Source organism: Psammomys obesus, unplaced genomic scaffold (genome assembly GCF_907164565.1).
Source record: "Psammomys obesus unplaced genomic scaffold, mPsaObe1.curated_primary_1811, whole genome shotgun sequence".
NCBI lineage: Eukaryota > Metazoa > Chordata > Mammalia > Rodentia > Muridae > Psammomys > Psammomys obesus.
In genome coordinates this window covers 2,778-14,807 of record NW_026595088.1, presented here as the reverse complement: position 1 = coordinate 14,807, position 12,030 = coordinate 2,778, and the positions used below count along the sequence as shown (strand labels likewise).

The 12,030-nt window shown below is 62.5% G+C and overlaps 1 protein-coding gene across 1 annotated transcript; it reads right to left on the bottom strand.

Moving 5' to 3' along the window:
* Positions 1-2,282: 2,282 nt before the first annotated feature.
* Arpc1b (actin related protein 2/3 complex subunit 1B) lies at positions 2,283-10,626 on the bottom strand. Its single transcript, XM_055619171.1, has 10 exons — positions 10,529-10,626; positions 7,759-7,841; positions 7,545-7,649; positions 6,375-6,597; positions 5,365-5,472; positions 4,497-4,703; positions 3,861-3,936; positions 3,507-3,712; positions 2,661-2,751; positions 2,283-2,566 (listed from the first exon to the last, which is right to left on the bottom strand). Exons 2-10 carry the CDS (start codon positions 7,820-7,822, stop codon positions 2,528-2,530), a joined length of 1,119 nt encoding a protein of 372 aa, XP_055475146.1. The 5' UTR covers positions 7,823-7,841; positions 10,529-10,626; the 3' UTR covers positions 2,283-2,527.
* Between the last annotated feature and the right edge of the window lie 1,404 nt (positions 10,627-12,030).

Sequence of the window (12,030 nt, the reverse complement as noted above, 5' to 3'; positions counted from 1 at the left end):
GGGCACTCCTGAGCCGCGTGTCCCTGTCCCCCTCTGTGGCCTCCCTCCCCACGCCCATCGGGAGCGCTCTGACATCCCCCGACACCCAGGCTGCATCTCCAGCTGGCACTGCCCCTCATGTGCCAGTGTGCCCACAGGAGCTTGCCCGGCACCCATCCCTCCTGTTTAAGTGGTGTCCAATCAGTGGAAGGCAGTGTCCCTTTGAAGCACCCCCTCCTCTGCACCCGCGTGCCCCTTCCCGTGTCTCGCCCCGCCGGCCAGGAGGGCGCCCCGTGACAACCCCGGTCCATACAGAGAAGCAGAATGCTAAAAAGCACTACATGAAGATGCACCTGGCCGGGAAGACCAAGGCCGACCTCGCCTGCCTGGCCATCATCCGGAAGCAGCAGGAGGAGGCGGCCAGGAAGAAGGAAGAGGAGAGGAAAGATGGGGCCCTGAGCCCAGGCTGTGAGGTGGGGGAGGCCGAGGACGGGGGCTGCCTGCCCACCCCCTCAGTCCATCCATGAGCTGCCCATGAGCTACACGTGAGCTACACATAAGCTGCACATGAGCTATATGTGAGGTACACATGAGCTACACATAAGCTATCCATAAGCTGCGTATGAGTTACACATGAGCTACCCGTAAGCTACATATGAGCTACATGTAAGCTATACGTGAGCTACCCATGAGCTACATCTAAGCTTACACATGAGCTGCCCTCCATCGAGCGTATAAGGGTGGGCCACATTCCCACAGGTGTGTCACTGTCACTCTCCACGGGAAGGGACGGTGGCCGTGGGGGCCGCTGCCCCTTTTCCTGCACCTACTGAGCTCTGAAGGAACCAGGGCCTGGTCCTTGCAGACCTCGCAGGGGCCACGGTGGTGCGGCTGCAGAGATTTCAGAGGGCAGAAGCTGGAACTGGGCGTGGGGGGTCCCCATGCCGCAGCCGCAAGGTGATCCTGCACACAGGAGCATAGGTCCGTCCCTTCCCTCTCCACCCCGCCCGTGTCCATCAGTGGTGTCCTGTGATGGGGAACGACTCGGGGTGCTTCCTGTCCTCCTGACCCCCCCCTTTCCACCTGCAGCAAATGACGCCACCTTGTAGGAGGAAAACGAAAGCAGTCACTGTCCCTGAATAAGTAAGCTGGCGGTAGGAGGGACCCTGCCGCCTGCCCCCCACCCTGCCCGCCTTGGCCCGGAGCCAGCTTCCGGGGCCTCCTCATCCTGGCGCGAGGGACTGGGGGGGGGGGGGACTGCTCCCGAGGAGCCCAAAAGATGCAGGACAGCATTTCACAGGTCACCCTCCGGATGTTTCTGCCATTTTAAAGAATCCGGAACCCTGGTTGTGGGGGTGCGGGGAGAGGCGCCCAGTCAGCGGGTTGAGGACGAGGCCATGTTCATCCGTAGATTGCATGGCGGGGGGCGGGGGGCGGGGGGCGGGGGGGCGAGAGCGGGACCCGGGCCTGTCCGGTGCCCCCCTGACCTCTGCCCTGTGGCCTCCACCGCCCACTCAGGGCCCGGCACACCCACCACCCCGTCATCGACCATCTCGAGACACCGCTCCCCGCGTCACCCAGACGAGAGACATACTCCTCAAATTCAACTTGTGTATTTGGCCGATTAAACCACATTATCGTAACCCTTGTCTGGTGGGTCCTCTGGCTGCTGCGGTGCCCACTCATGCCCGGACACCCGAGTGCGGGGTCTGGACTAGTGGGCTCTGGGCTGGTGGTACCCCACAACACACCAGCTGTGTCCAGCCTACCTGGAGTTGCCCGGGGCCCACCGGAGGCCGTGCCCAAGGGTCCCGGTGCCTAATGCCCAGGCTGTGGGGTCCTCTGTGCCCTCAGGCAGAGGCCCGCCTGCGGGGGAGTTGCTGGAGGCGTGCCCAGTGCCCATGCTGTGAGGTCCCCTGTGCACTCGGGCGCCCCCTGAACGCCCGTGTGACTCCTGAGGCCGGTGTCCGTGGGGTAGGAGGGCCCCACGCACAGGAACCTCTGCCCCGTGCCGCGGGGCCTGACCCCGACCGAAGGGGCCCCGCCCGAACCCCAACACCGCCTTGCTTGGGGTGGAGGAGGAGGAAGTTGGCACAGGGCTTGGGGAGCGGGTAAAAACCACTGAGCATGAACCAAAACCCGGGTGCCAGAGTCACAGAGAAGCGAGGTTTCCAAACTAAGGCCGAGCCGAGCGCACAGCACAGTCAGACCACTAAGGTGAAACAGGCAGAGCTGGGTTCAAGGCCACCCCCCCCCCCCGCGCTCAGGGTCCCGGGGCTGCACCCACACTTCCAAACACCACAGGCCTTTCAAGCTGGCATCTTTATTAACCAAAAGTGGAAGCAGTTCGCGGTCAGCACCGGGCTGTGGCTCTTGTCTCAGTGACTGAAAGCGTTTCTCTAAAAGGCACATTTTCTTGAAGCGGGTGGGAAAGGTCCCTTCCCCTCCCGGGCGGCGCCCTCTCTGTGGCCCAGAAGTGGTCAGCAAAGCAGCCCCGGCTACCCCGAGTCCCCCATCGTCGTTGTCGTCCTCGGCAGCTCCCCACTGCTCACTTGATCTTCAGGTCCTTCAGGGCCGACTCCAGGCTCTGCAGGGAGAGAGCAGGCGGGCTGGTTCCCAGTGGGTTCCCGGGGCAGCGGCCAGGTCGAGGAGGGGGTACACGGGGTCCCGGGCAGCCTCACCTTCACGTCCCAGATGCTCATGCCGCCGTCCATGCCGGTCGTGCAGAACTGCGAGCACCTAGCTTTGCCCCCACTCAGCACCGAGATCTGGCTGGAGGGAGGCGGGGCCGGGGTCAGGAGCCAGGGCTTCCCGGCCAAAATCCCCAAAACCCGCCGAAGTGAGGTGGGACCGCGCGGCAGGCAGGGACCAGCAGGCCCCACTTCCCGGTAAGCCGGAAGGCGGCCGAGCCCCGCGGCTGGTGACCTTGAGGTCTCCCACGATCGGGGTCCAGCAAGATGCCCACCGGCCACTGCCCGGCTTCCTCCAGGCCCTAGCAGGGTTAGGCAAAACCCTTGAGGTTGGCCAGCGGTCTTCTCTAGCCCCGCCCCGCCCCGCCCTCCAGCGCCGTGCTGCTGTGCTCAGTTCCCTCGGGCCCCTCCCCAGCTCCAGCACCAAGCCATGTGCCCACCCCGGCCCCGTCCTGACCTCCCTCAGGCCACGCCCTGTCTTCATCACCACGCTGCTGTGCTCAGCTCCCTCAGGCCCCGCCCACCTCCCTCCGGACCCGCCCACGACTCATGCTGTTGTGCCTGCCTCCCTGGGGCCCCCCCCCCACCTCCCTCAGACCACGCCCAAGCTGCCAACGACATGCTGATGTGCCCACCTCCCTGAGGCCCCGCCCCACACCTTCTGGGACCCGTCCCTGACCAAAATGCTGCTGAGTCCGCTTCCCCCAGGCCCCTCCCCTGAACAAGCAGTTGTACCAGCCTCCCTCCTGCCCCGCCCCTGCCGCCATGCTGCTGTATCCACCTCCCCCAGGACCCTCTCCACCTCCTAAAACGGCTCCCTTTGAGCCCCTGAGGCACCTGACGCTGTTCTTATGCAGCGAGTCGAGCCCGGCGCCCGCGGCTGCACCGCCCTCGGAGCTGGCCTTCTTGTCCAGGTTCTGGAAGCGCTCGCGGGCCGTCAGTCCGCGCTGGCTGCTCTGCCGGGGCACATCCAGCCGGCCGCCCGAGGCCAGCCTCCCCGCCGCGCCATCGTAGGTGAACAGCACTGGGAAGCAGTCGTGGCCCTGCGGGGGAGTGACAGGGGGCGGGGGAGCGTCACTCGGGAAACTGAGGCCGGAGAGGGTTAGCCCAGGCTACACCGCGAAAGCCCCACGCGTGGGTGAAGGATGGAGAGCGGGAGGCGGGGCGGGGGAACCCCCAGAAGCCACTCACCGCCGCCACCAGGCTGTTCTCAGTGATGAAAGTAACGGCCAGGAGCGGCAGGGCGTCAGAGGCCAGGGTGGCCACGCTGGGGAGAGGGACGGGGTCAGGACCCCACGTCCCCTCCCCGCCTGCCCTCTGCGCCCCCCACCGAAACCCAAACAGCAAGGTCTCCTCCCTGCCTGCCCTCTGTGTCCCCCACTGAACCCCCCAAACCCCAGTCCCCTTCCCGCCTGCCCTCCCCTCCCCCCCTGTCCCCCCCCAGCCTGCGATCCGCCCCCCCCCCCCCCCCGCACCTGCCATCTGTCTCCCCCACCGACCCTCAGGGTCCCCTCCTGGTCCTCCATCTGTTTCCCACCTCAAACCCTCGCCCCCTCTACCCCGTTCCCCTCCGCACCTGCCCTCTGCGCCCCACACTGAACCCCAACCACCCCCAGGACCCCTCCCCGCCTGCTCACTGCCCCCCTTGGCCCCAAGGTCCCCTTCCCCCCTGCCCTCTCCCCACCCCGCCCCTACTCGCCCCCTTCTGCCCCTCCTCTCCTAACCGTAACCTGACCCTCCCATCCCCGATCCCCTCACTGCACACCCTCCGCCCCCTCCCCGGCCCCGGGACCCTCCCCTCCACCCCCCCATCTCTCCCCCGCTCACGCCATCTTGCGCTCGGCGTCGGCCAGGCACACGGTGCTGTCGTGACTGACCCAGGCCAGGCGGCCCCCGCTGGCAGAGAAGCTGACGCCGTGCACCCAGCCGCCAGCGCCACTCGACTCGAACAGCAGCTCCCCGAATGGCATCTTGGAGCCCCAGGGCGTGGGTGCCGGCCGCTCCTCCACCTCCTTAATGTAGGCCGAGAAGATCCTGCGGAGTAAAAGCAAAAGGCGGTGCTGGGGGTGGGGGTTAGAGGCGAGGTGGGGGCGGTGCTGACAGGGGGCGGAGGTGAGGCGGGGCTGCTGGGGGTGGGGTGGGGGGCCGGCCGCTCCTCCACCTCCTTGAGGTAAGCCCTGAGCAGCCTGCCTCAGTTTTTCTCCCCCCCACCCCTGCCCTGCCCGGGATGGCAGCCTGGAGACTGACATGGATGGGGTGGGGGTAGGGCTGCCTCAGTTTCCTCCTGCCTTGATGCTTGGGATAGCAGCTGGGGGGCTGACGGGGGCCTGCCTCAGGTTCCCCCTGCCCTGCCTAGGATGGCAACAGGAGTGGGGCGCCCCAGTCCCCTGGGCCCCAATTCTGCCTTCTCCTCTCCCCCCTCCCTCCTCTCCCCCTCGCCTTTTGCACATCTGTGACAGGGGAGCACAGAGAGTAGCCCAGGCTAGACGATGGGGGGAGGAATAATAGATGGTAGCCCGGGCTAGATGGGGGAATCACAGAATGTAGCCCAGGCTAGATGAAGGATCATACCATGTTGTCTTGGCTAGACAGGGGGGAAACACAGAGGGTAGCCCAGGCTAGACAGGGGATCCCAGAGGGCAGCCCGGGGCTACGGAGGGACTTGGGGCTCTCTCCCCCTTGCCCCGGAGCTCACCTGCACTTGAAGTCACAGGAGCCGGCAGCCAGGAGCACGCTGTTGGGGTGCCAGTCCAGGCTGAGGACGGTGGAGCGAATGGGCTTCTTGATGTGCTTGCACACCCACCTAGAGGAGAGGCAGGGGCATGGCTGTGAGTTCGAGGCCAGCCTGGGCCACACAGAAGGACCCGGTCTCCAACAAACAGGACAGACTACGAATTGGGTGGTGGAGGGACGGCCGTTCTCCCAGAGGCCCTATGTTCAGTCCCGACCCCCACACTGTGGCTCAAGGCTGGCTAGAGTGAAATCTGGCGCCCTCTGCTGGCGAGCGGGTGCTCGTGCAGTCAGAGGGCTGTACACAGAAAAGATAATGAATAAATCTTTTAAGTGTATGCATGGCACGCACAATTGTGGTGCAAAAGCCTGTCATGCCGCACCCGGAGAGGCAAAGGCAGGAGGAGGACCACAAGTTGAAAGTCATCCCTGGCTGCTCCCTGAGCTTCAGACCCTGGCAGGGGAGGAGAGGGGAGGCATTCAGATGATGTTTGGGCACTTGTGGGGGTCCCTGGCATGAGCAGGGGGGTGACAGACCCCTGAGGATGTCCCCAGGGTTGGCAGCTGTCTGTCTGTCCCTGCCGTTATCGGGTCACGTCACGATACTGAGGACCCCAGGATGCACCCCGGCGAGGACAGACTCCCCCAGAGTGGCACCATCAGTTTAGGGACACCCTGACCTGGGTCCTGTGGTCCCGTGCTCTCCCACACCCGGGTCCATCCCTCTCCCCTCCAGTCCCCCCCTCCCCCGGGCCCTCTCCTCCCTCCGCCCATCTTCTTCCCTACCCTGTCCTCCCCCCCATCTGGGTCCTCTTCTTCCCCCACCCAGATCTCTTTCCTTCCCCCATCCTCCCCCCTCCTGGGTTTTCCCCTCCTCCCACCAGGGTCCTATTCCCTCCCCCATCCTCTGTTCTACTCTCCCCTCACCCTTCTCCTCCCCAGGCCCTCCCTCCATGTCCCCCCTCAAGCACCCACCAATCATTCTCCTGCTCGAAATAGCAGACAGAGATGACGCGGGAGCCACTGCCCACAGCGAACTTGTTCTCGTTGGGGGCCCAGCGCACGCAGCGGGCAGCACGGTTGATGCGGAGGATGACGAGTGTGGGCTTCCACGCGCGTCCCTTGAGTGTCCACACGTAGGCGTTGCGATCTGTGCCGCACGTCACGATGCGGTTGCTCTCAGGGGCCCAATCTATGCCTGCAGGGTTGGGTCAGTGGAGGGGTTCGAACCTAAGGACCTGCAGGCTACGGTGGCCACGCCACAGATGTGCTGCTCCAGGGCCGGGCTCCATCCCCGGCCACGGCCCCAGGCCCTCACTGGATGCTGACTCGGTGATTCTAGCAAGTCTGACCTCAGCCCCTCACGGGGTCCTGACTGGGTTATTCCAGCAAATACTCCACCCCCGGCCACGCCCCCAGCCCCTCACCGGATCCTGACTGGAGGATTCCAGCATGTGCTGAAACCCCGGACACACCCCAGGCTCCTCACCAGATTCTGACTGGGGGATTCGATCAAGTGCTCCACCCCTGGCCATGCACCCAGTTCCTCACTGGGCAATTTTAGGCAGCTGTGATCCTGACTCCGGGATTTCTAGCAAGTAGCCTGGCTCACTGTGATCAGGTGCTCCACCCACGGTCACACCCCCAGCCTCTCCCCGTATCTTGACTACAAGTAGCATTGCTCATGCTGATTAAGGTCTCTGCCCCTGGCCATACCCGCTGCCCTTCATTGGGCAATTTTAGACGGGTGTGATCATCCTTGGAGCATTCTAGCAATTAGTCTTCCTCGTGATGATCAAGTCCTTGACCCCTGGCCATGCTCCCAGCCCCTCACCGTATCCAGACTGGGGAATTCTAGCAACTGCTCTATCCCTGGCCACGCCCCAAGCCCCTCATTGGATCCTGACTGGGGTATTCTATCAAGTGCTCTGCCCCTGCCACGCCCCTAACCCCCTCACTTAGCAGTTTTAGGTGGATCTTAGATTCTGACTGGGGGGTTCTAGCAAGTGGCGAGATCTCCCTGGGGAGCTCTAGGGTGGGTGCTGTACCCCACTTATCAGGGAGCCCAGTGGTCCCCAACAAGCCACCCCCAGACGCTCACAACTAGGGATCCCCCGCCCCTCCAGGAGGGTGGTTCTGACCCACCTGTCACCTGCCCATTGTGCTCCTTCAGCTCGTGCACCTTGTTCCACTTGGCCCCAGCCTTCTCATAGATGTGCACCTCGTGGTTGTTGGGGCAGATGGCGATCTCTGCCGGGGTGCGGAGGGGGAGGACGGGCAGTGTGGGCACCCCTCCCCCTCCCCACTCATGCCCAGGCCTCCCCACTGCACTCCCGCCAGTCCCCACCAGGCCACTCACGCGTCCGGTCCTTGTTCCACGCGTGACAGCTGATGGGCTCCACCAGGAAGCTATGGTAGGCCATGGTGACTCGTGTCCTGGGCCTGGGGAGGGGGCGGGAGCGCGGATCAGCGGTGCCCGGGGTCTTGGTGGGGGAGGACAGCCTGAGCTACCCTGGTATCCTGACTCCTGACGCCATGACACAGCTTGGAGCTCGGCTCGGCCACTTGGTGAGTTCGGCTTTTCCTCACCTTCTGTCCACCCTCCACTCCCACCCGTTTCACACCCCAAATTACTAGACAGGTTAGATGGGGGAAGAGGGGAAGAGAGAGAGACAGAGAGAGGAAGAGGGAGAGAGGGAGGGAAAGGGGAAGAAAGAAGGGGAGAGAGAGGGAGGGGAGAGGGAGAGAGGGAAAGAGAAAGAGGACAGAGGAAAAGAGAGAGGGAGATAGAAGGAGGGAAAGAGAAAAAGGGGAGAGGGAGGGAAAGAGAGAGGAGGGAGAGAGAGGGAAATGGGGAGAGACAGAGGAAGAGGGAGTGAGAGGGATACAGGGAGAGAGAAAGAAGGAGAAAGTGAAAGAGAAGACAGGGAGAGAGGGGAAGAGAGAGAAAAAGGAGAGAGGAAGAGAGGGGAGAGAGAGGGAGAGAAGGAGAGAGGAAGAAAGAGAGAGGGAGAGGGGGAGAGATTCAAGCTAGATCCCTGAATCTAGCCGGGTGTGGTGACACACTTCCTGTAATCCTGTAAACACATGGGGAGGCAGGCGGATCTCTGTGGGTTCCAGGGCAGCCTGCTCTACAAAGCGAGTCCAGGACAACCAGGGCTACACAGAGGAACCCTGTCTCGAAAGAAAGAAAAGAAAGAAAGAAAGAAAGAAAAGAAAGAAAGAAAGGAGGGGCTGGAGAAACGGCTCAGAGAGCGCAGGCTGCTCTTCCAGAGGTCCCGAGTTCGAGTCCCAGCCCCCCCCCCCCCCATGGCGGCTCACGACCATCTACAGTGAGATCTGGTGCCCTTGGCTGGTATGCAGGCACAATGCAGGCCGAAAACTATACATAATAAATCTCTAAAAAAATTTAAAAAGGGAAAGAAGAGATCCTTGTAGCTTCTATCTTCTTGGAATAGGACTACCAAGAAACTACAATCACCAACACCCCCCAGTACCTCACTGGGGTATTCTAGGCAGGCGTTCTGTCTCTGAGCCACACCGAGCCCCTCACTGGGGAATTCTAGGCAGGGGCTCTACCGCTGAGTCATGAGTTTGAAGGCAGCTGGCAAAATGGCTCACGGGGTCAGGTGCTTGCTGCCTACCTAGCCCGAGGTACCTGGTTCGGGGGCCCAGGACCTGATGAATGGCAGAACGAGTGAACCACCCCCTCCACACACACAAAAACGAACGCACGGAATTGCAAATCACTAAAATACTCCTCACTATCATGGCTGGGTATATCCTCCAGCCCGGGCCGGCCAGTTGGGTCCTTCCTTGTTCAGTTGACTTATTATTATTATTATTATTATTATTATTTTATTTTTTTATTTTTATTTTTTTCTTGGCCCTGGGCTAGGCCTGGGCTGGGCCTGAGTCGCCCGCAGCGATGATTTGGCTCTCCACAAGCAATTCAGGAAGTCCCCCGCCCAGCCCAGCAGCCCAGGAGCAGCCGGCAGCAACTTTTTTTTTTTTTTTTCAAACGGTGCTAAGCCTTACTCAACTTCCTGTTCTGGGTCGGGGAGCCTGGGTGGCGTGGGCAGCCTCCCCCCCCCAAACCCCCGGTTTCCTCCTCCTCCGGGCTGCACCCCAAGTCTCATCAGACGAACCCCAACCCAGCAAACCCTCCTACCCCCCCCCCCCACACACACACACACACACTCCAGGGCTTCAGGGTCCGCGCCACACCCATAAAAAAGAGAGCAGGGTGTAGCCCTAGTGAACCGACTGACTTGAGGAAAAATTTTTTTAAAAGCAGATTTTATGCCAGTAACGGGGTGCAAAAAGCCCCAGACCCCTGGGAAGAAGGGGAGTCCGGAAGGGAGAGCCTGTGTGGAGGCGTCTGTTACTTAAAAAAAAAAAAGACCCCCAAAGTGTGCTCAACTTCAATCTCGGGCCCGGGGGAAGGCAGCATTGTTTTGAGTAAAGCCCAGCACTGTCTTGAGGCCAGCCCAACCTTACCCAGCAAGAGAGACCCTGCCTAAAAAAAAAAAAAGCAAAACAAAACAAAAAGCTCAAAGCAAGAACGGATCATCAGGAAGTTCTGTTAACACAGACACTTTTTGGGGGGCGCGGAGGGGTGGGTGTTCGAGGGGACAACAGCAGCCACTGCGGAGACGCTGGAGATTTGAACTCGGATCCCCTCTCGCTCCCATGGCCAAGTCTACCTGCTTTTCGCTGCTTTGCACGCGCGGAAGTTGTTGCACTTCCCTTGGGACCCCCATCCTTCCCTCCTCACTGCCCGTCCTACCGGCCCTTGGGCACGATCACGGGTGGGAGGTGGGGTGATGGGGGAGGGGGAGAAGATTGGGGGAGGGGAGCCAGCTCAGACCCGGAAGGCCGCGCACCCAGGGGTGGGGGAGAGGGGGAAGTAATTGGGAGTCGGGCCCTGAAGTAACGGGGCGACCGACGGCTGGGATCGCGGGGCTGTCGCCCCGCTCCGTCCCCTCCTTCGTCCCCCGCCCTCCCCACGGCGCACTAGGCTCTCCGCTGCCACCCCCCGCCCCGTCGAGCATCGCCTCTGGTCGTCCCCATCCCCCCCACTCCCGGCATTTCCACGCACGACGTGTCGGGGACCCCACGGCCCTCACCTCAGCGCGCCCCGGCCGCGGACTCTGGACAGTCGACGCGCCGACCCGGCTGTAAGAGCCGCGCGCCGCCCGCCCGCCCGCGGAGGCCGCTTACTTCCTGGTGGGCGGGCGGGGGCGGGGCCTTCGGGCAAGGGGCGGGGTCGCTGGACACCGGAGGCGGAGTCTCGGACAAAGGAGCTATATCGGGGCAAGGGGCGGGGTCTCTGAGCAAGGGGCGGGGTCTCTGCACAGGCGAGAGAGATCCGGGCACGGAGGCGGGGTCTCCGGGTATGGGGCGGGGTCTCTGGACACCAGAGGCGGAGTCTCCGTACAGGGGGAGGGGAGGGAAGATGCGGGGGCGGGGTCTGCAGGCTTGGGGCGGGGTCTTCGAACACGAGACCGGGGCACGAGGACAGGATCTCGGGGCACTGGGACGGGGTTTCCAGGCATTGGGGGCGCTGTCTCCGGACACTGGGAAGGGGTCACCGTCCACCAGGACGGGGTGTACAGGCGCTTGGAGCGGGACCTCCGGATACAGGGGGCGGGGGCTTCGGCCAACAGGGGCGGGGTCTCCGGCAACCGAGGAGGAGTCTCCAGGCATTTGGGGAGGGCTACGGGCACACACGGGGCGGCGTCTCTCTCTCTCTCTCTCTCTCTCTCTCTCTCTCTCTCTCTCCCTCTCTTTTCCTCTCTCTTCCTCTCTCTTCCTCTCTCTCCTCCCTACCTCTTTCCCTCTCCCTCCATCTCTTCCTCTCTTCCTCCCTCCCTCTCTCTCTTTTTCTTTCTCCTTCTCTCCCTTTCTCCCTTGCTCTCTTTCTGTCTCTCTCCCTCTGTCTCCCTCCCTCTCCCTCTCTATCCAATGAATCTCTTACATACCACATCTGTTGTACGCGGCATTTTAAAATACATTATTTACAGGTGCGCCCTGGCTCCCCACTTCTCCAAAGTCCTTCCTCCTTGGCCACGCAAGGGACGTGCGAGGTGGCCGTGCGCCCCAGCTCTCCTGGGGAATCCCCGGGCTGCTGCGGAGGGACAGCATCTTTCGGTGGTTTCTCTTCCCGGTTGTGGTCCGTCCCCGGGGGCTCGCCTTGTACCCAGGCCTGCGCGAGCTCAGCCTCCTCCTTGCAGTCCTCCTCTTGCTTTGGGATCAGGTCGGGATTCCAGGCAGCTCGGGTCACCAGGCCTGAAACGGGAGAACGTGAGCAGATAGAAAAGGCCCAGCCCGTGACTCCAATGTCAGTGTTAGGACGCGAGGTTTCGCTGGGGTGGGGGGTGGAGTGTCAATCTATAAAAACTGTTCCCCTGAGCGCTCGGGGAAGCGGAGGCGGGGGTGGGGGATGACTGTGAGTTCGAGGCTGGCCTGGTCTGCAGAGCGAGTCCGGGACAGCCAGGGCTACACAGAGAGACCCTGTTTCGAAAAACAAAAACAAACGAAAAAGTAGGAGGGGCATTTGGAAAGGAAAGGTTCCAGAGGGAGTGGGAAGGCGCGTGCTAGGAACAACAAACAGGGTTCCAAGTGGGAG

What these genes read in the sequence shown, in the direction of transcription:
- Arpc1b (XM_055619171.1), bottom strand. Translation starts at nt 7,822, where the DNA reads ATGGCCTACCATAGCTTCCTGGTGGAGCCCATCAGCTGTCACGCGTGG. An exon ending in TCCTGTGACTTCAAGTGCAG is followed by an intron (nt 4,704 to 5,364) that starts GTGAGCTCCGGG and finishes TTTACTCCGCAG; the next exon opens with GATCTTCTCGGCCTACATTA. An exon ending in TGAGCATCTGGGACGTGAAG is followed by an intron (nt 2,567 to 2,660) that starts GTGAGGCTGCCC and finishes CTCTCCCTGCAG; the next exon opens with AGCCTGGAGTCGGCCCTGAA.